General features: G+C 40.0%; 1 protein-coding gene across 2 annotated transcripts in view; it reads right to left on the minus strand.

Moving 5' to 3' along the window:
• Positions 1–1,892: 1,892 nt before the first annotated feature.
• The window catches only part of OPN5 (opsin 5), a 36,584-nt gene continuing 16,152 nt past the window's right edge, over positions 1,893–22,324 (minus strand). For both annotated transcript variants that reach the window (XM_088162493.1, XM_014872899.2), the window contains 5 exons: positions 21,179–21,298; positions 16,983–17,153; positions 13,550–13,884; positions 11,174–11,409; positions 1,893–9,982 (listed from right to left, as the gene is read on the minus strand). In XM_088162493.1, the coding sequence (XP_088018619.1) occupies positions 9,919–9,982; positions 11,174–11,409; positions 13,550–13,884; positions 16,983–17,153; positions 21,179–21,298 (926 nt within the window). In that variant the 3' untranslated portion in view covers positions 1,893–9,918. The remainder of the gene's footprint in view (positions 9,983–11,173; positions 11,410–13,549; positions 13,885–16,982; positions 17,154–21,178; positions 21,299–22,324) is intronic.

Here is a 22,324-nt window from a genome sequence, read left to right on the forward strand (position 1 = left end):
ACGTCTCTTTTTCAGGATATCAGAGTAATTTCTATAAAAGAAAGGGGGAAAAAAATCTGTTCTTTTATTCTGGCTTTGAAGAAAGCTAAAAGAAATAACACCTGATTCACTCAGAGAACTATTTTAAAGCCATTTATAAGCACGACCTTCAAAGAAAGCCAAAAGGCCTTCTTCAGTGCCTGCTGTTGGATCTAAACCTGCCTCAGTGAAATCAAAGTGCTCTGTTTTGCTGGATCCATAGGATGTGGGCAGGACCATCCCTCCCTGGGGCCATTAAACCAGTCTGTTTGAGCATCCTTGAATGCTTTTTCAGGTAACACTCTTTATGTCACCTCTGTGGGACAAGACCCTGCCAAGAAGAACTCCTGTGGCTCCTGCAGAAAAGTCACTTTGTGCCTTTGCCTTTGTGTGACTGCAGTCAGCCAGGAGCCCAAATTCCAGTGCTGGATGAATGCTCCCTCACTGCTCAGTGATGTGCTGCCAGGACAAAACACGTCCTTCCCTTTGCCTCATGCCTGATGTTTTACACTGGGATGTTTTATTTAGTGCCTTCCAACTCCTGCTTCAGGGAAAAAAATCTGTAAATATGATCCTTTCATCTTCTCCATGCTATCTGTGGGCTGTGCTATATCCCATCAGATTCCCCCTCTTCCAAGATGAATCCATGTAACCTGCCATTGCACAGAAGCTGTCCCATGGTTTTTGACTTGTTTTTTCTGTCCTTAAGCAGTTCTTTCCCTCTTCTGCCATTTCCTGGGACAGTGTGTTGGAGCTGTGCAGATGTGGTGTTCCAGGACTCCTGACAGCAGCCTGGAACTCTTTCCCAGCTCAATCCCAGTTCCTCCCACCAAGGTTTTACTGTAGCTGAGCTCGCTGTGTGGGCAGAGTAAGACAGGATTGAAACACTGCCAAGTCCAGGCAATACCACCAGCACTCAGGTTTGCAGTGACGAAATCTGCAGTTTCTCAGCCTTGGCTGGTCAGATTTACAGACAGGTTACTGCTGAGGGGACAGGATGAGTCTGGGAGGAAAAGCCTCCACCTGCCTGTATTTCTTCTGCCATCACTGTCTGGCAAAGGTTTCCACTGTGCATCTGTTTTCAGATGAACAGAAAGAGGAAGAATCCTTCTCCCCAGTTTCCAACTCTCCTCAGATGTCTCAGAGAAGAACAGGGCAAAGTGAGACCATCTCACTTTGATGTACTCTCAGGCAAGAGCATGTTAAAAGCCTGTCCAGGTAGCCTGACTCCACTGGGTCAGGATGCCCAAACCATGGCAGCTCCCAAACTTTGATTTGTAGGATCCCTTTGCCAGAACTGCCAACTGTCCTTTGGGGCTGGGAAGAAAATAGGTGGAAACAGTATTTTTTTACTTTATTTAGAGAATCATCATTCTCTAAAGAATAATAAGAGTAATTAGAGTAATAAGAGTATCTGCAAATAACTTCTCAAGTGGAGGTTTTACTTGTTTCTCACTAGGCTGAAATGGTCTTCACACATGTTTTTCAGCCACTGAAGACACAGAATCATAGAATGGCTTGGGTTGGAAGGGATCTTAAAGATCATCCAGCTCTAAGTCCCCTGCCCTGGCCAGGAACACCTTCCACTATCCCAGGCTGCTCCAAGCCCCATCCAACCTGGCCTTGAACACTTCCAGGAATCCAGGGCATCCACAGCTTTTCTGGGCAACCTGTGCCAGGGCCTCACCACTCTCATAGGGAAGAATTTCTTCCTATTCTCTGATCAAAATCTCCCCTCAGTCAGAACAAAGAATTTTACTACAGACCAGTGCAGGTTAAGGATTGCAGTTAAATGGCACCAAAAGCAGCCTTGATATAAAAACATACAATTTTGTGATCAAAACCCAAGACAAAACCACAGGTAACAGCATGTATCCATTCTCTTGCTTTATTTGAAAGCACATTCAGATAACAAAGTGCAGAAAATAAAGACTGCCCATGATGTCATCCATCTGGTTGTGTGTTTAGGGGAATAAAAAGGGCAGAGAAAAATGAAAATCACTGTTGTTCCAACACAGTGACAGTAAAGTGTCCCCTGATGTTAAGTGCAGCCAGTAAGTGAGGTTCTTTACTGCTTCATAACACAGTGTTATACATTAATAACATATTAACTCAGCAACACCACTTGAGAACTTACACAGTTATTTACAGGCTCGCTCCATAAATTTTCCCTTACATTGGTGATTGCAGTTCCAGGACATTGCACTGACACACAATGTGTTGGAAACATTGATGGACACAAACAATTGAATTTTATTCTCTGAGTTACAAAATCATAGTAGTTAATGAACCCTCCCACTTCTCTGACCTCTGAGGTTCATTAATACTCAGATCCTCCATTATACTTTGAGCTCCAATGTGCTGAAAAAATTCAGTAATAAATATTCTAGGAAGTTTTATATTAGTTTATTACAGCTTTGAATGTTGCTTACAATACCAGCATGCTATGACTGACACTTAGCTGTGTACTCCAGTGGGTTATTGGGAAGGTCAAGTGCATCTTTTAAGGACTATAATGAAGCAGAATATGAAGGAAGCTGAAATCACTCAAAGCCAAGTGCAAAGTGGCCTTCAGCCTTCCTCATCTCTGTGCTACCAGCCAAGTTAAATTTTTATTGCAGTCAGTAGGTCTCCTTAGCAAAAATGACCATCTTAATTCAAGGTTTAGTTGTTTCCATCAGAGCTGGAGAACCAGCTACCAGACAGTGGTCAGTACATGTGGCATTTCTTGGGCCCCATAAAACTGAAAAGGTATTTTCCCCTTTCATTTCTATCGCAGTTTCAGACCAGTGCCCTGATTTTGGTGGGGTTGTTCCTGGTTTATCTCATCTTTGAGAAAGGAGCCCACATTTTTCCTACTTTCCCTTTTCCCTATGGACCCAGACCCTGTTATGGGATTTGTTACCCAGGTGCAACTCCAAAAAGGCTGCTGAGGCTGCTGTGGTGGGAGACGAGCAAGGCAAAGGAAACACAAGATTCCTGTTTTAGAAACTGGAAAGGGTTATAGACCATGGACTTCCAAGCAAGTGTGCATGTATTTTCAGCAGGAAGGAGTCTGATCCCCTAAACAGAACAGAAATCTATCTAATAAATGCCTGTGATTTCTTGCTCTACAATATTAAGCATAGACCAGTATCAGGACATTAAATGTGAATACAATCCTACTACCAACAAAATGAAACAATAATTACAACACATTTACACAAAAAATTACACTTGAAATTATTCCTTAATAGGACATACCTTCAGTAGTAGAAATATATGCCTATACAATTAATACACCTAAACTTTGAAATAACAATCGTATTGTAGTTATTTTGGGTCAGTATTACTAGAATTTTATTGGTATCTCTGTAAATTTAACTCAGAAATATAATTCCTAAGAATGAAAATGTAGATCACAAACCACTAATATATGTTTTTCTGAAGGTAATTTTCTCATGTAATTTCCTTGTGATTGTTTGGTGTATTTTAATTTAATGACTCTGGGATTCCAGATTTATTATCATGTGCTCGAAAGCTAAATAGCACAGCTGAAAATATTTTATTCCAACAAATTGTCCTTGGCAGTAATTACAACACTTTATTTCAGCTTGAACTGCAAGTGTTGCAGAATGATACCTCTCTGAAAAGCTCGTCTAATAACTGTGAAAGCAAAGCTACTTCTTTCATAATAAAGTGAAACTCTGCATCTGCACATATCACTGCATTGCACCAACTTTGGATTTTGAAATGACTTTGTTAGGAGTGAAGTTTCACGGCGTGAGGGGTCTTTTGAAGCCAGTTCCAGTGTAAACAATCCAGCCATCTGTACAGCAAGGTCAGCACTCACAGCTTCAGCAGCACAGACAGCTCCAAAGGTGAGCTCCTACTAGTGTTTAAATTAGGAAAATGCTCAGAAATTCAGATATCAGGACTAAAAATGGCTGTTTAGAAATATTGCCAATTGTTAACAATTTTTGTTAGATTAAATAATTTTTCTTGAGTATCTAGTTAATCATGTTCCAACTTCTCCCCTTGAGAACTCTTCCAAAGCCTGAATGTTCCTGTAGTTCAGAAAGTCCCATTCCAGCTTTTCCTGCCTTAGCTTCCAGCTTTGATTTCTCATCTATCACCTTCTGAGACTGCAAATAACTCTTTTCCTTCATTTACATTATTATTTCCTCAAAGTTATTTATAAACTGATATCATTTTCTCTGACCTTTCCTCTTTTAGATTACTTTGCTTTGCCCTCTCACCACCTCACCTCAGTTTCTGTTGCTTATACATTGTCATTCTTTTTCTCCTCCCTATTACACTTCCTTTAAAGCTCCCCTTAGCTTTGGGAACTGCAGACAGGCAGGTTCTCCACCCACTGATAATCCCAGATAAAGGTTTGTAATTCAGGAATGAGGATCTTCAGGGAAGCACTTTTTGGTGCTGCAGACTGCCTCCATGAATGCAAAACCCTAAGGTCAGATCCCTTCCTTGAATTTTTTGCAAGATTTGTGCAGAAAGAGCAAGACTTTCACACCAGCCTCTGCTTTTAGAATGCTGAGCATCTGTGTAGCCCCTTTAGAAACCAGAAAGGTCTTCCCATCTCTATTTTTGTAGTTATATTCTACACATACCTATTTCCAAAATGTTTCCTATTTTCACTAATGTAATATTATGCTTGGTGGAATGTAAGCATTATTTACATTTAAAATGTATTGTGTACCACACATGTAGCCACCATCCATACCTGAAATAGTTCTGTGCAATGTCAGGCTTTGGTCAGTGCAATGTTTACTTGTCATTTCACAAATTTATTAGCTATATCCCACAAAGATTAGGAGATCTACTCCCAAAACTCCCTTTGGGTGCTGTCTTCAAAATATAGACCAATGACCATCCTACTGCCTGAGGGAACCCACCAAACCTTTACCAGGAACTTTCTTTCCTTTGTTGCAGTCAGCTGATTTGATACTGGACGTGTCTCTCAGAACAGATCTCTACAAACCAGGTGGGTTTTGTTCTCCACCCAACTGAGACACAAAACTGCAGTCAGTGACTGGAAAAGGCTCTTTATTCAAAACTAGTGAAGCATCCTGTATGTTCAGGATTAATGAGAATGTGAAAATCTGTGACTACACCTTGCATTTCAAAAGGTTTTGCTCAGGCTTATATATCCAAGACCCACTCCCTCAGCTGCAAAGTGAGACTGGGGAAGTGAAGATCATTCCAATTACAAAAACAGCCCTCACTGTGTGCTCCAAGTGAAGGAGAATGTGAGCCATCCTGAAAAGCAAAGCATGTAAAAGGTCACTATGGGATGCACAAGAGCTCACAAACATGTCAACATGGTGATGATAATGGTGGTGCTCAGCAGCAGCTCTCCAGAGATTCCAGTTTCAGGCTGCTAAATGTTCTTCCCTGGGCCCAGACACCTGCAAAGGTTTGTGAAACTTGGGAAAATGCAGATATGGAGGGAACCAACCAAACTTTCCTTGAGAGGAGGGAAGAAGAGAAATTCGTGTTATGGTGAACATCATTTGTCAAGAGCTTCTTCCCAGGGCAAGACTCATGTGGGGACATCCTGAGCTGGGAAGTGTGACTAAAAAAACGCCAAAGCAGCTTTCCTGAAGGATGTAGATTGATGTGTCTGAAAGTTCCCTGGTGGGAAGAAGGTGTAGAAACACAAACATTAAACGAATAATGTAGAATTAGAGGGGAAATAAGTGCCTGGTCATTTAGCAGCTATTCAGGTTTATTCTGATGGCCAAGAACACCCTGCACAGAGGAGATGGGACAGGCTCTAAAAGGCATTGTCAGCCAAGAGAAAAGTTCCACCAAGGATTCCAATTCACTATCATTGTGCCTGTCATTCATTAATCACACTCTCTTTGTATGAGGACACATCAATTTTCTCTTTCACTTTCGATGCCACAAAGCCAAAAATCTTCTGCTATCAGCAGTCTTGTGCTGTGGGTGATAAATATTTTTAACAAATCACTTGTTTGGTTGGGTTCTTTTCATTTTTATTACAGGTCTAGAAATAAAAATTGCTACAGCTGCATTCACCTGCATGGACAAACGCTCCCTACTCTCTTCCAAAATCCCACAACCATAACTTACATTTTTAGGACTTTTTTTTTTTGCAACTTCCATCATAAAAGTTTGTTTAAATCTCCTATTTCAAGAGTCTCTTCGGGCATTTTAAATCTTGTTATTTCTTCATTATCAACAGATTTCCAAGTCTGCAGAAGAAGATTTATAATCATTCGTCATCTCTGAGTGAAAATGACAAAAAAAAGAATTCCGTATCCACATGCTTTGCATAATTTCACTATGACTTCAAAATACAGTATTGCTCTTATTACTCTCTGACTCTCAATCTTGCTGTTCAGGTCAGCTCATTATCTAAGTGGAGTCTTAGCCTGTGTCAGTTACTTCCTTCAAGTTGTGGACAGTGAATTTAAATAGAATTTTGCCTCTTGGCAGCTCGGTCTGAATACACACAAAGGTTACATAAGAAAAGATCCTCATTTATAGCTATTATTCTTGATGGCACTGTTTTCATTGAAAAACATTTAGTTTAATGTTTATACATAAAAAGAGGAAATCTCTTAATATAAGAAGGAGGATGAAATGTTGAAATTGCAATAAAGAGATTTTCCTTCAGAGTGATATTCCTTACTCATTCATCACACTGAGTAGAATTTATATTGTTGGTGCTTTGACAAAGCCCAGATCACAAAATGGCATAAGTCTGAAATCTGTAAAAGATTTGGAAGATTTCTAGAACAGGAAAGTGAAAGATTCACTGTCTTTTGATGACCTCAGACCAAGCTTACATATCTCAATTTTATATAATAATCAATTATCAGCCTCAGCACAGGTAGAGGAAGAAACTCTGTCCTGAGCATCGGTGGCAAAGTATTATCTTCAGAACCATCTGGCTACAACCTTCAAATCAATTCAAAGTTGACCTTGAAAATTTGAATCCATAATAAGACTCCTCATTCCTTTACCACTGTGATCCCAAACAGAGCAGAAATTGTGTGAGCTGATTTATAGACAGGTGAACAAAGAGAGTGCTCCAGGTCTCTTTTGTCGTTGAATCCAATGAGATCCATTTGCTCTCAGGTTCAGATTCTGCATTTAAATTAAGCACTGCGTGCTGAAATGTGCATGTCCTGCTTGATTCAGGGGAACATCTTCCACTTGAACACATGCTCAGCATAAACTTGTCTCTAACTCCTGCACAAGCTGGAGTCCTAAAGCTTCTTCTAGAGCAAGATACTGTTCAGTCATAGAAAAACTAAGTTTTCAGACAAGAATAGTTATGGCACTGAATAAAAAAAATAAACAAATTTAAATAATATGAAAATAAAAATCTTTAAGTTATATGAAATGTTTCTCATTTTTCTGGAAGTTCATATTTAGGGTTTACTAAACCTCTGAACTCTAGGTAGCACATGTATCTAGTACATTTGCTATAGTGAGATCCAAAATATCTTACACTCTTTAAAAATATAAAACTCAGCCCTACCACAAGTGTGTATCCACTTCTGGGATGACCCAACAGCAACTCTAAGGAAATTGCATAACTTTAACAAATAAAGAGAAAAACTTCCTCATTTTAATTAGAGGAAGGGTTGATGCAAAAACTGTGAGTTGGATTACCCCTAAATCTGGCCAGAGTACAATTATACCAATTATACCAATTATACCAATCTTACAATTATACCAACAGTGTTGCTCCAGCTAATCTCATTTATAGGGCCACTGTACATATGATTTACATCACACCTTAGTTATGATAAACACCTCTAAATACAAACAGAAGTTTGTCTGGATGAAGAAAATAATAAAAGCTTCAGGATAATGCAGGCAAGGTTGTTAATGTCTTCATAACCAAGTCTGCAAATATTGTAAAAGATGCTTTCTGCTCTAGATCAATTTGTGGGCACAATTTGCAACCATAGTTAAGTTAAGGAATAAGTTGGTCTTATGCTGAAAAGTCTGTAGAAACAAAAGGATTCAACTTCTGGGGAAAAATTAACACAAAACCTTGTATAGGTAACATGGCAACTCTTTGTACCTCTGCAAGTTCTGTTAGTATTTATTCAAACTTTTTTGCTAAAGCATTGCAGAGGAGGAAGCAATACTTTCCTCTACCCAGCTTAGGAAATTCAATAAAATTATATTTCTGCTACGTAGTCTCAATATCATTTGATAAAATAGCAACTGCAGAATGGGAGTGTTGGGACATGCCAACAAACATCAGAATAAACCTTTATGATGTTATTGTATAAAGCAATATTAACATCACCATGGATCAGCTACAAAAGAAGTTCCATTCATTGTGGCAGAAAATGCATTTTAAACACAATTCTGAAATAACAGTAGGATAAATTAACATTAAACAGGAAATATTAAACAGGAAAGTAATTGAAACTCTTTCACAAATGCTTTCTTTCCTTAAAGGAGCAACTCAGAAGAAAACTTTGCCCTTGTAACTTTGTTCTTTTTAACAGTCAGCACAAATCTGTGTGGGACAATCTTTGATTTGCAATTAACTTATTTTTAATAAAATCATATCCTTCTTGAAGAAATTTCATAGAAACATCAAAGCCATTATTTTAAGTATTAAAAATCTGCCTTTACTGAAATTCTAGTTTATGATCTGTAGTGATGCCTTCACCCTTAGATAAATCCAAAGGAGAAAAAGGAGATAATAGGAATAATTATGTCTCCTATCCAACACAACTGTTTTGGCTCTGCAGGTTGTTTCAAGACACATTGTTTTTCTGTTGAATGCATTAGGAACTTACAGAATTTCATTCTCTCAAACAGTTACTAATCCTCATCCTCGCAGGACTTAGTGTTTAAGAATTACTCTGCAGCTGCACTTTGGAAAGACTCCTCTGTTGCTGTGACCCTTCTCACAACCACACCAGATTTGAATCTGGTTCCATGGTTTGGATTGAGGAACGTTTTGCCATTTTATATCTCATTAATTGATCTCATAAAGAATTGTGATGAGTAAAATACACAGTGAAAAATTCTATTATCAAATCTTTCTGCTTATTGCCATCATATTTCATTGTAATTTTGGCCAGAGAATGATAAAAATGTGTGAAATATTGGTTTGCTTAGTTTGGCTTGGGCTGACTTCATTCCAGTTCTGCTTTTTTATTGCAAAGTTATTCATAACTCCTAAGTGAATCTAGAGATTGAGCAAGAGACCTTTCCCCTCTCATTCACAATTGAGTAAGGATTTGTTATTCTATATCTTGTAAAGTGAGCCTGTGTATGAATGTGGCACCTCTGACTTTGCCATGACTAAAATCAAAATGTTTCTGAATATTGAAGGACTGAAGTCAAAGTGAGTTTAACACAGCTTGTACCTCAGGATTTGGAGAGATGCTCACCAGGGAAATCCAGTCAGATAATATTTCCCTACTGGGTAATTCCAAGCCCCAAGAAGTGAAGCTCCAACTCAGATTTGTCCTCTAAGGAATCCTTTCTCTTGTGCTCCAGGCCTCCAGTGACTGCAGCAGGAATTTAGGCAGATTAGCTTTGGTAAACTAAAACTGGCCTTTATGAATACTTTCCTTCCCCTGAGGGAAAATATTGCCCAAACTATCATTTCTGTTAGTGCTAAGAACAAAAAAGAATATTTTAGAGCATCTGAAGTGAAAGAAAAATGTTAATAAAAACAAATTTTCTCTGTTTTTTCATCCTGAGTACTTAGAATATTTGCCCAACTCTAACCACAATTTTGGTCAGGATGGAAAGAACTGTACCTTGTACATAGGAATAAGGAGTGAAATGAACCTGTCACTATGTTTGAATTCATTTACAGAAAGAGGACTTTGAGCCAGCAGGGTTGTTTGTCACCAGGTTTTCCTTTGCTGAAGGTGAGATGATCCCTCATGCTTCCAGCTGGGTTTCATTCATGGCTGTGGAGTCCCTGTGTGCAGATATTGTGTATGTCCTGTGGGGCAGAGAAGGCACCATGGTCATTTTGCTGACACCAAGCTGGAAATCCAGTTCCTGCCTCTGGGAAGTGATTCCTCCAGATCGTTCTGTTCACTGCACAGCCTAGAGAATCCAGCTTGCTTTCAGCTTGAGGGACTGGGTGAGACCTCCAGATGTTAAACACAAATCCAGCCACCAAAAATCCACTGAAGGCTACTTCTAATTTGTGTCCCATTGGGACACAAACTGCAGAAGGGATTTTGGCAAACTATCAATTCATCACCTCAGACATTTGCAACATGTATGAACTCTGTATGCTCTGCAAATGAAATTAATCTCAGTGCATTCATTATGGAATGATTTTCCATGAGAAGCTGTGGAAGATCAAGATTGATTCAGTGAGCAGCACACCAAAAATTCTGGAATTGGTAAGGGAATATATGAATGATAAAATGGTCCTCCATGCTTCTATCAAGGCACATATGTTTTTGGCCTTTGAATCAAATTACTGAAATCCTATTGTTTCACAGTCACTGAGGTGTGGTGACAGTGTACACTGTCGGATTAACATCTATCATTATCTTGTCATTCAGCCATAACAGTAAGGTACTTGTCTGGCATAATACAGAACTATACTTTTCCTCCAAGTGCATAATTAGTGTTTTCAGGAATTCCACAGGTGTGAAGCACAAATTTTGCCTGAAGATTGTAAATTTTTAAAAAAAGGAGTTTCTTATGAGACAATTACACTTTGATTTGTCTGGTTTGAGGTGGGTTTTCTTGTGGCTGAAAGTCATAGTATTAACAGGTTAATTATGGAAGGAATGAACACAATTCGCTTCCATTTCCTTCACTGGCAATAGAGATCATCAACACCTTCTGGAGGAAACTCATATGATGATGTGAAAGAGAAGGATTAGGAAGACAGGATTTATCCAAAATCTATTAAAACCAATGAGACTTTTTTTCAAACTATATCAGTGGAGTTGTAGCTGGATCTAAAAGTAAGGACTGTCTTCTTGCTTCTCCTTTTACATCTACAGTGACTTTATAAATTCTCACAGCAAGAAAAATCCCAAATCAAAATGGTCGCAGTCAAACCCAAGAAATGAGATTCAGTGAGCTGTGATTCTTGGTAGATCTTAGTTTGGTACTTTTTGGAACATCGTGTTCTTAAAGGAATCCTACTCCCCAGAGAAGAAATTACCTTGATTTCTTCAAAGAGCTCTTGGCCCTCAGCCCTCCTGAGCGGCAGCAGGCGAACTTGCAGTCGATGACCTGGTAAATGATGGGGTTGTACATGGCTGCTGACTTTGCCAGCAGCGTTGGCACCACTGAGAGCTGGATGGGGACCGAGTCTGGCTGCCCAAAGGCTGACCAGACCGACACCACGGCGTAGGGGATCCAGGCGATGAGGAACCCTGCGCAGATCAACATTGCCACCTTGTGAGAGCAGAAAAGAGACAGCAGCGTTTATCCTTAGAGCCAGGCGGGGCAGAGCAGCACGGAGCCAGGCAGAATGCGAGGCAATTGCATTCCACCGAATGGAAAAGAAGAATGAGAACTTGCTTTTCCATGCAAATTTACAATATGGACAAAATCTGCCTCTTTATCTCGTGCCTGTGTTTCTTTTGCCTGATACAGAGCAGCTGAGTCTGCTATCAGACCTTTAAAAATACAGTAAAGTCTGGCTAAACATGAGGAAAGTAAATGAGATTTCAAAAAATAATAATAGCTTGACATTGAATTCATATTATTTAAAGAGAGGATTCCTTTCGAAACACAGAATCTTCTTTTTAGGATAATATACTGATAATAGCAGAGCTGCAAAGGTTCTTGAAAAAAGATCTTTTGAAAACTGGGATCTTAACTGAGAGTCAGAATGCTAGTAAAATGTCTAGATTTATTTCTCCTAACCCATATATATAATGGATTTGTGCTCCATTAGAATATGTAGATACTTCAAATCAAATTTATGTTAAATATTTTAGTTCTGATAAATAAGTTTCTGGTAAATTAGTAAGTGACCTCCTTATAATGTGAGGAAATGTAACCATAAGAAAGCTTCGTATAAATACTAAAGAGAAACTGGGGCCAAAATCTGTGATTTGTATACTTTACCTGAACCAGCCTGTGTGCACTCGGTCACAGCCTGATATCCCTTCAAATGATGCCATGCCATCATACATCCTGAAAAACATCTGCCTTTATACTGCTGCCATTGACAGACTATTGCAGCAGCCAGACTGGTAGCAGCACATGTGCACTTATTTGGATTAAGGCAATGAACAGGATCAGATTACAAAAATAATTCACCAGAAAGGGGTTTGGACATTGCCTAACCTTTCCTGTAGCCTGTTCTTTTTGTTGTCTGTCACTGAAGGAATAGTGCAGGTGAGCCAAAGATCTCAAACACAGCCTGCTTGTCATAAATTATGCTGTGGAGTCAAAAGGGTTATAAAGGGAGACTAATTTTCCATATTTATATTTACCCCAATATTTTGTTCTCCAGTGTAGATCCAAGACAGGAGGGAAAGTTACTGGTGTTGAAATGCAGATCACATTACATGGTCCTAACAATATGCAAAAAAAAAAAATCTGCAGCCTCAAATCAAAAGGATTTCCATTGCTCTTCAAAGGAAATTTGCTGAATAATCATCAAAAAAAAAAGTAACAATTTGAAACATCCTTTTGAAAGGCAAGTGCAGTTGTACCAGCTGTACTGGCAGCACTGGCTGTGCAGGTACATAGCCGAGATTTTCAGATGTGTTTAGACATAATTTCCCTTATTGCTGTATGTTATATAATTCTCAGTTCAACTCACAAAATTGCAATAAAATTAGATCAGCAAGCAAAACTTGCTCCTTGTCTCAGTCTTGGCATGGCTTACAGAGGTTGGTAAATCTTTTACAGCTAAAGAATCTTATTTTGTTCAATACAAGGCTTTCTTTTGAGAGATTTCCTGGCACGATAACCAGTATCAAGTATCATGGCTGTCACCACTGCCAAACAGAAAATATATTCAATCAGAAAGGGAAAACAGGATTTGGTCTGAGATGGAAAATTAATTTTAACATTTCAGCATTTTTATCTGCAGTTCATGGCTGAGCTTAACTGATAAATTATTTGCATAAAAACAATTGCAGTGTCACAGGACCAATTTTGGTTTATATCTTCATTAACAGAGGAACGTAAACTGTCTGAAAGTTTTATTTCCCTGCTTCAATAATCTGCTCTCTATCTGTTTTCTGTTATAATTCCAGTGCACATCAAACACCCTAAATTACCCTTTACAACTCTTTCTGAAAGCAAAGGGTGTTCTGTGGTGGGGAGCAGGGCCACAGGGAGATGACATGACTTGTAAGGTCACAGGGGAAAGCTGAGGCAGAGCTTCAGAGGGAATCATGATCTCAGGGACCCAAGTGCCCTCGTCACAGAATTATGTTTCCACTCCTGTTTTTTCCCCATCTTAACAGCAACAGGGCAGAAAGCTACAAAAACCATCTTCAGAGCATCATGTTATTGCCTCCAAATCTGCTTCTCTGACCCAACACAGCAAACTGAAGAAAACATTCCTACCTACCTTGGTCAGCTTCATTTCAAGTATGTGGCTGTTCTGAATCCTGGAATCGTAGTGAGCAACTTCTTTGGTGGATGATTTGACTTTTAAAATTATTTTGACATAGGAAAACACAATCACTGCAGTTGGGAACAGGAGGCAGAAGAAAAGGATGCTCAGAACAAAAGCCTGTCCAGCCACTGAAGCCTGTGCCAGCCACCAGTCCAGAGTGCACGAGGTCCCAAAGGGCTCTGGGGCGTAGCTCCCCAGCCCAGCAAAAGGCACTGTAGCCCAGAACATAGCATAGCCCCAAATTATTGCCAGGCAGATAAATGCGTGGTGTCTCTTAAGCCAGGTACCTGGAAGAAAATTCAAGAGTTACAAGTCCATGTCCAGATGTGTTTGGCATGATGGAATGTGTGGAAGAGCTCAAGCCAGGCTGGATGAGTGTCTTGCCTTGCAAAGCAGGATGTAACCAGAAGTTTGTATTCTATCACCATCTATTGAAACCAGGTGGGGCAGTGATCCTTATCTTTTCCACAACCCATCCTTCCTCCAGGGAGATATCTTCTGTTAATGGGCCATTGAGTCCCACTGCACAACTGATAAAATTACATCATCCACTGGGTCCCACTGTGTGACTGATAAAATTACATCATCCACTGGGTCCCACTGTGTGACTGATAAAATTACATCATCCCACTGGGAGATGCTCCACCCAGGGGGAGGAGCCAAGCCTTTCCTACCTAGATAAAAACAGATCTGGAACACCAGAGCAGCCTTTTCCCACTGGATTCCAGAGGAAAACCAGACCCTTCTACATCATCATTGGACCTTCAGAGGAAAACTGCACCTTCTACAGGAGCACTGCTTCAACTGAACCACATCTGTCATCCAGGAGGATGCATCCACCATTTAATGGGACTGCTACCAACACCCTGCCTGACTGATGGGGGGTCAGGTTGTATTCTGACTCTGTCAGTAGTTATGGGTTTGTTTTTTTCTGTAATACTGTATTTCTATTTTAATTTTTTAGTAAGGAACTGTTATTCCTATTCCCATCTCTTTGCCTGAGAGCTCCTTAATTTCAAAATTATAATAATTTGGAGGGAGGGGGAATATATTGTCTATTTTAAGAAAGGCTCCTGCCTTTCTTACCAAATGGCTCTTTCAAACCAAGACAATGTGGCTGGAGCAATCTGCTCTACTGGAAGCTGTCCTGTGGGGCCTTTGGAACTGGATGGTCTTTGAGGTCCCTTCCAACCCAAACCATTCTATGATTACATGAAATATTAATTTTTTTGGCTGTTTGACTGTCATGTTCATCTTGGGTTTTTGCAGGTTTGCATAGTGACCCTGAGCTCACATTGTGCCTCATGAAGACAAAGGCACATTTACATAGAAGGCTTCACCTGTCCTTATTTCACATCTTTGCTTTAATTTGTGATGAATTACAACTGAGAAGAGTCCAAACTAAAGAAATCCAACAACCAGCTCAGCAATAGTCGTGGGAATCTTGTCCAGTAATTTCAATTCTTTACTGTAACTTAGGTTTTTTTCCTATTCTTTCTCTCCTGTTACTTGGCTAAAGTTCAAATTCAGTGACTGAAAAACAAGGCTTTACAGTGGAAATAAGATATCTAAGGTTTCATTTTACTTTTTCATTCTTTTCCAGTACAGAAAATCACCATATATGTCCTGTCAGATGTATCTGAAATATGTGTTTTCATGTATCCTTGCCCTTTTTTAAAATTAAATGGAAATAGAATTCCTGGAGATTAAACATTGTCTCTCTGCTCATCTTGCATACAGATCTAATTCATTTTGAAAAAGTTTCAGTTTTAATCATCATCTACATGTTCAGCATGTAGGACTCAGATAGGACTAGCAAATTTAAATCTTTAATTTTTTCAGAAGCTTGGAATATGATGTAATAACATCTTCCATCTTGGGACCCCCAACTTGTTTGCAGCCTCAGACTCACGTGCTTCACACTAACGTTAAGGAGATTTCTTCAGGGTTTCAGAGTGACTTAAAGTAAAACCCTAAAAAAGAAACACCTGTAATTTGGAGGTGTCCAGCTTCCCTTCGCAGCTGATTTTACATGTCCAGGTCACTGGAAGGAAAATTAACATTGCCTGACAAATGATGTATTCATGTGTGATGGCTGAGAGACAGAAAGGTGGTTTGTTGTGTTCAGGGGTGGAAAAACAAAGCAATAATAGCATAATTATTAAAAGAGAAACATTTTTAACCACCTACACTGAGCATGATAAACACATCTGTTTATTGCTCTCCATCATTTTATACAGCCCACCATGATCAAAGTCCTTGAAAATAAAGGTTTTGAAGAGTTTTCTGTCCCATGAACTAAGATGCCATGTTAAACACCACAGCTGGTGGCATGAATGCAGCCATGAAATACTCACTTCAGCTCACCAAGTCTGTGAAAAATTGTCTGTGATTTGGGTTGCCTCTGAATTATTTTGAGAAAGCTTCTATGGAAAGAACTGAAATCCTGCTTAATATTAGTGGTGTATCTAAAACTCAGCTAAGGAGTCCTCCCCTGCACTCCCATTCAGGGAAAAAGTATGGACACAGCAGGGTCTATGACAGGACACCTTAGCACAGCAGCACAGCTTTGATCAGCTTGCACAGACTGGCTTACTTACACTTCCTAGCTGCAAACACTCCTTACAATTAACATGACCAATATTACATGTCATCATAAAAAAATCTGTTGTGTCCCTCAAGTCACACGGGCCAGGTGTTTATTACTTGTAAAGTCACCTTGAGCATTCCCTGTATTAGGATGGGAATTTAGTCCCTTACAATGTAAGAAGAATATATTTTCTAAACTGTGACAATAACATTTAACTGGAAAGGATGAAGCATATAATATATCATATTCCAGAGGTACAAGATATTGATGGATATGGTGGTAACACCTCATACTGCTAAATTCACTTCATCCTCTCAGGTTCCATTTCCAAATTTAAGAGACTATTTCACATTATGACTTATTGCCCTTCCAAATATCTTCAGTGTTTTAAATAGCTTGCCACACACCACAGAGGAATTTAGGCATCTAATAAGGAATATTTTTGTGTGTTGGTCCATAAGACCCTGCAATATATGCAGTACTTGCTTCTGTTAATGCTAATAGGCCTTGATAGACATAAAGTGATTTGTCTATGAGGGGTTACAAAAACTCATGGCTTAAGGAGACAGCAGAGGGACAACAGTGAGGATGTTACATCCAGCAAAATGAATTTAACTGGGATTTCTTGCATCATGTAAACATGTTTCTCTCCCCTGTGTACCCCCTGTATACTTAAGAAAAGTAATCTGAAGAGTTTAATTATTCTTTCAGTGTAGTAAACTATAGCACTTAGTACAGCTTTTCTACAGCCACAGATAATACAGTTATCTATACACAGATGTACATTTGTCTTACCATAAGACAAGTGGCAGATTTTCAGGTACCTGTCCAGGCTGACAGCTGTCATGGTGATGAGGCTCCCACAGCCAAAGAAGAATCCAGCCCACCCATACCAGCGGCAGCCAATCCACCCAAACATCCAGCGGTGGCAGAAGAAGGAGATGATGCTGAAGGGCTTGCCTACAACTTCAAAACGAGAAGAGAATGTCAGCCCACTGGCAAAATCCATCCTTGCGAAAATATCCTTTTTTCAGAAAGGCAAACCCTCTCCCTTGCAGAAAATTAATACCCATAAAAGTGCTCTGCAATGTGGAGAAACGTCTTCAGGCACAGTGTGTGATGGCTTTAGGCTGGAGGGTAAATTTAGATGGGATATTAGGAAGAAAATCTTTACTGTGAGGGTGGTGAGTCACTGCCATGGGTTGCCAAGAGAAGCTGTGGATGTTCCATCTCTGGAAGTGTTCAAGGCCAGGTGGGATGAGGCTTGGAGCAACCTGGTACCCTGTCCCTGCCCATGGCAGGGGCTGGAATAAGATGAGCTTTGAGGCCCCTTCCAACCCAGACCATCCTGTGATCCCATGGCTTGTGAGCCCTCCGTGCACAGGACTGAGCCTAAGACAGCTGTGGCTGCATCCCAGGGCACCAATGATGTGGCAGGACGAGCCAAGCCTGCAGAAGGGCTGGGAACAGGTGCTTTACTGTAAACCACAGGAACCAGAGGTGAGCCAACACTCTGGAACTGATCGTGGGCAGACTCTTCTCGTTATGAAACCTTCAGAGTATGTGTTAAATCCACATGCCAGTACCTGAACAGGATGGATGATGGTGAGTCAGAGCTTAAAACAAGCCCAGATCTACTTAGTCTACATCCCTGTAGCCAACTGGGTGTCTTCCAGCACAGGGTAAAGAAACTTGCCCTCACAAACTTCTTTTTTCAAACCTGCCAAGGCCCAGCAGCAGGATACACAGTGAGGTAAAGTGTTAGGTGGGAAGGAGAGATATGGATTTGAGCTGCAGAGGTGGTTTCAGCTCCTCTCCACATTACACATTCCTTTGGTGCCTCCTAGCAAGTCACTGCACACAGATCCCAAAACATTCTAAGCTTCCCCAAAGAGATGGGAAATGAGTAAATATTTTTGAGGCTTTCTCTTAGTGGCACTTTAGCTCACTCATTTCTCCACAGGTAAAAGTGAGTGCTGCATTATGAAAGAAGTGAAGTTTGGTCAAATGATATTCCATCCTCACCTTAAAGTAGCTTCACATTTTTCATATTCTTTGTAAGTATTGCGACAAAGAGAATGTTTGAAAATTGTAATTATATAGTCATAAATCTCCATTTTCTCCTAATTATTGCCTTTTTCTTGGTCTTAATTTAGGCAAAGAAAAAAAAATCAACTTTAATGGCATAGAAAACTCAAAAATTTATAATCTAGAGACACCCGTTTTCCAAACGATTCCGTTTTACTTACCAGCCTGATCTTAAATTCTGCCAGGCCTGAACATTCCAACTGCAACATTCAAACAACATTAAATATTGAACTGCACCTTCCTGTGACTGTATTCCTTCCTGCACAGGAGCAGGATTTGAAAACATCTCAGCTTCCCTGGGCTGGTTTCCCTGGCTGAACCACAGTGTCTGTAATGTCACAGAAACTCAGTGAATTGATTTATGAAGAGGGCAAAAATTATCTTGCAAACTGTATTTCCTACAACATAACCTATTCATAGAAACCAAGACAAAAATCTCTATTTTGTTGAAGTGATCTGTAGGAAAATATTTTTCCTAAAAACATTCAATTTCACATTGAACTGATGTAAAACCACACATTCTCTTTTCATTCTTAACAGAAAATTAAATCATTTCTTCCAAAACCAAATCTTGCAGAAAATTACCTTTGCTCCATCTTCTATGCCAAAAGCATCAGGATTTGAAACCCTTCAAAATCAGATGCATTTTTTTAAAAAGGTATTTTTTGATTACTTTCCTTCAGCCTAAGCCTGTGAGGAAAGTTCTGCCTGGACCTGTAGGATGTGTTCAGGTCAATGTATGATGTGCTTTTCTCTGAGCAGAATAAATGCACTTTTAATTTTCCAAGCAAAAGCTGACCTTGGTGATTAAGGTTTCAAGAAAAACATTAAATATGGCAAGGTGAATGTCATGTGCTAACAATGAAGTCAGCAGCTTTAGGCATATAAGTGACTGACAGCTCTAAAGGTCAACACATTTCTGTGTACAAAATCAAATTTCTCTTCAGCAGCAGGACTCGGAGCAGCCCAGGCCAGAGCAAACTGAGCCTGATGCAGCTTTGGACAAGGGGCTGGTGCCACCCTGTGGAAATCTGCAGGAAGCAGAATTTTTCTTTCAAAAAGTTGTTAAAACAAGGGTGTGAAATATGAAGATTTTGCAGAAAAAAATCCTATCTTCAGTTTGTCCAGCAGACAGAACCCATCACATTTCTCAACTTAGCACTTAGCACCTTCCATTAACAACAACAACCAAAAAAAAAAGAAAAAAAAAAAGACAAAAGAAAAAAAAAAGAGCAGATAAAACCAAGCATGGCTCTGGCAATCACTATTCTGAATTCCAAAATTTAAACCCAGATGGAGATCCTGTGGAAGAAAGCAAGATGACCAGGTGGTGCCCCAAACAAGCTGTAGTTTGAATGGTTGGGACACACAGTTTTTATGGTTAGGAGATACCTGTTAAAATTCATAGAATCACAGAATATTTTGGATTGGAAAAGGTCTTAAAGATCCTCTCATTCCATCCCCTGCCATGGGCAGAGACAGCTTCCACTATCCCAGGTTGCTCCAAGACTGATCCAACCTGGCCTTGGACACTGCCAGGGATGGGGCAGCCTCAGCTTCTCTGGGCAACATTCAGAATATAAAGCTGGGGAAATTCTCCTGAAACACTACTTCTCATTGGAGTGACTCATATGAACTTTATAATACAGATTCTTAAAACACAAAGAAAATGGGAATATCAGAGAAGAGCAAAAAGGCAGCCTGGGGTTTTTCCTTAACTTCTAAGTGTCGAGAGAGGGAAGTAGTGTGCCCGTGACAGAAATGCCAGAGAAATCACTGGGATTTCTCTGTGTGGTAGCAGTGATATTTATACCAACATCTTTCTTCTACTGAACTGGTATTTCCTTCAGAAATTAATATTTACTGACTAAAACCACTGGAATCTGCAGGGATGAGCAGATCTTTGGTCTTGTGCCATGAGAGCTCAAACAAGCATCAGTCTGGGAAGGCTGGGAGCCATCATTTTTTATTCTTCAGTGATATTTTTGACATTGAGATGGGGCTAAAACATCTGGCAGAGACAAGGGCAGGAAAAAGGTGCACTGGAGCTGAGGACAGAGGTCCCAGTGTATTCAACACATAGGGGACAGATGACTCTGCAAGCATGGGAATATAATTCTATTTATATGGCACTGGGGAGATCCCATGGTCAGCTGGGTCCTGATACCCATTGGACTGTCTGCCATCCAAAATATCCTTTTCTAAAGGACATCCAGCCCTTTCCCTGTATTTACCCATGAGCAGATGAATCAATCTCATGTCAAGAGCCAAAACAACCATCTCTGCAGCTCTGGATGCAAAACATCCTCTCCAAAGCTCCCTCCTCCAGTGCCAGGACTTCCAAACTGTGGGGTTGAAACAAAAATCCTCCCAGTTGGCTCATCCTCTACAGATTGACACAAATGCTTATTTTTTCTGATCCAGAGACAAAGGAGGATGGCCACTAGAGAGAAAACTAACAGCTTTGGTGGGATGATGGCCACGGGCATATTCCAATTATTTGGCTAAACATGTATTTTTGAGGCATTTGGATCCTTTCTATTTCACCCCATAGCAAGAAAATGTAATTTTCTGCACCTGTAATACCGAGCTATTTTGTGGTTATTGTGCCAGGGTGCACATGGAAGCTGCCTTTGGACACCTGCCCAGTGCTGGGGTGAACAGGGGCTCTGCCTGTTTGATAAAATCAACGCTAATTTTTCCTCTGTTCTGTTCATTTCTTCCCATCAAGTTGCTCAGGAATGTTGTTTTCCATCCTCCTCTACTATTTATATGCAAATAATAGAAATATCTTCAGCAAAAGGCATTTGGTGCTCCCATGACTTCCAGAGGAATGTCTCTGGCTGCTGCCGGGCAGAATGGTGAGATAGCAAAAACGAGGGAGAATAAAAACATAAAATTACCTGAAATGCCCAGATCACACACTGCTAAATTAACAGTCATTATCTCAGCAGGTCTCAGCTTCTTTTTTCGCTTTGAAGACATAAAAATAACATACCCATTTCCCAGAGTTGAAAGGATCCCTGTAATAATGGAAAATAGAATAACATTCCAGTTAGAATCATCCTCAAAAACAGCAATATTCCATCTTCCTTGTGAAATTCCCTGATATTTTCAGCCTCAACCTGTGGTCCCTAATGCTGGGCATTTTACTCTGAAATGTCATCCCCTCGTTGTCATTGTGCAGCTCATAGAGAGCTCGGCTGCAGACACATCCCTCTCACAGGAAATTCTGTTTCCCCTCTGCAGCAGGGCATTGCTTTCACCACTTGAGCCTGCACAGTCATCAACAGAATGCTCATAACAAAAACTCCAGAATCTCTCTGCTCTGACCAACCCAGTTCTCACTCAAACATTTATACAGTCACAATAATGAAATTCAGCTCTCTGTAATCACAGGAACCAGAATCTGACCAATTTCAACTTTATTAAATACTTTAATCAGATGTTGAGGGATAAATTGCTAGTTTAATTTAAATTAATATATTAATACCAGATCTTAAATCTTGCATTAAAATTTATTTCTATCATAAGAAAGAAAAATCATAAAATAAAAGTGATTAATCTGATTTTAACTTCCAGATGGAATTCAGTGCATGGGATCCTTCTCATATTGGCTGAGAATCTTTTTCCATATCATCACCCAAGGACCTGCAAGTACTGGCACTGCAAATGGTTCATCTGCCATGGAATTAATCATACTGGTACAGAAAATTATAGGATTTCCAGCTCCCTTAAAGGAAATGTGTCTTCACTAATTCATGTTTGAGAGAGTTTAAGGTGAGAGTTTTGCTCTCACAGGACAGCACACAATATCCCTCTCATGGAGCAAGAAGGTGAAAAACCCAAAGGGGCCATGATCCACTGAGCCCCACACCAGATCAGGGGAGACACATGAGGAGGGAAATGCAGAAGGGAGGAGTGAAGAGCAAAGAGTGCCTGTGCTGCCATTGCCTCACCAAAGGGACCTACAACAGCAGTGAGGGAAATGTTGCAGAGAAGTTCAGCCCAGGAAAGGGTGAAGAAGGATGTTTTCCATGAATATTTTG

This window comes from Sturnus vulgaris, chromosome 3 (genome assembly GCF_052056855.1).
Source record: "Sturnus vulgaris isolate bStuVul1 chromosome 3, bStuVul1.hap1, whole genome shotgun sequence".
Lineage (NCBI taxonomy): Eukaryota > Metazoa > Chordata > Aves > Passeriformes > Sturnidae > Sturnus > Sturnus vulgaris.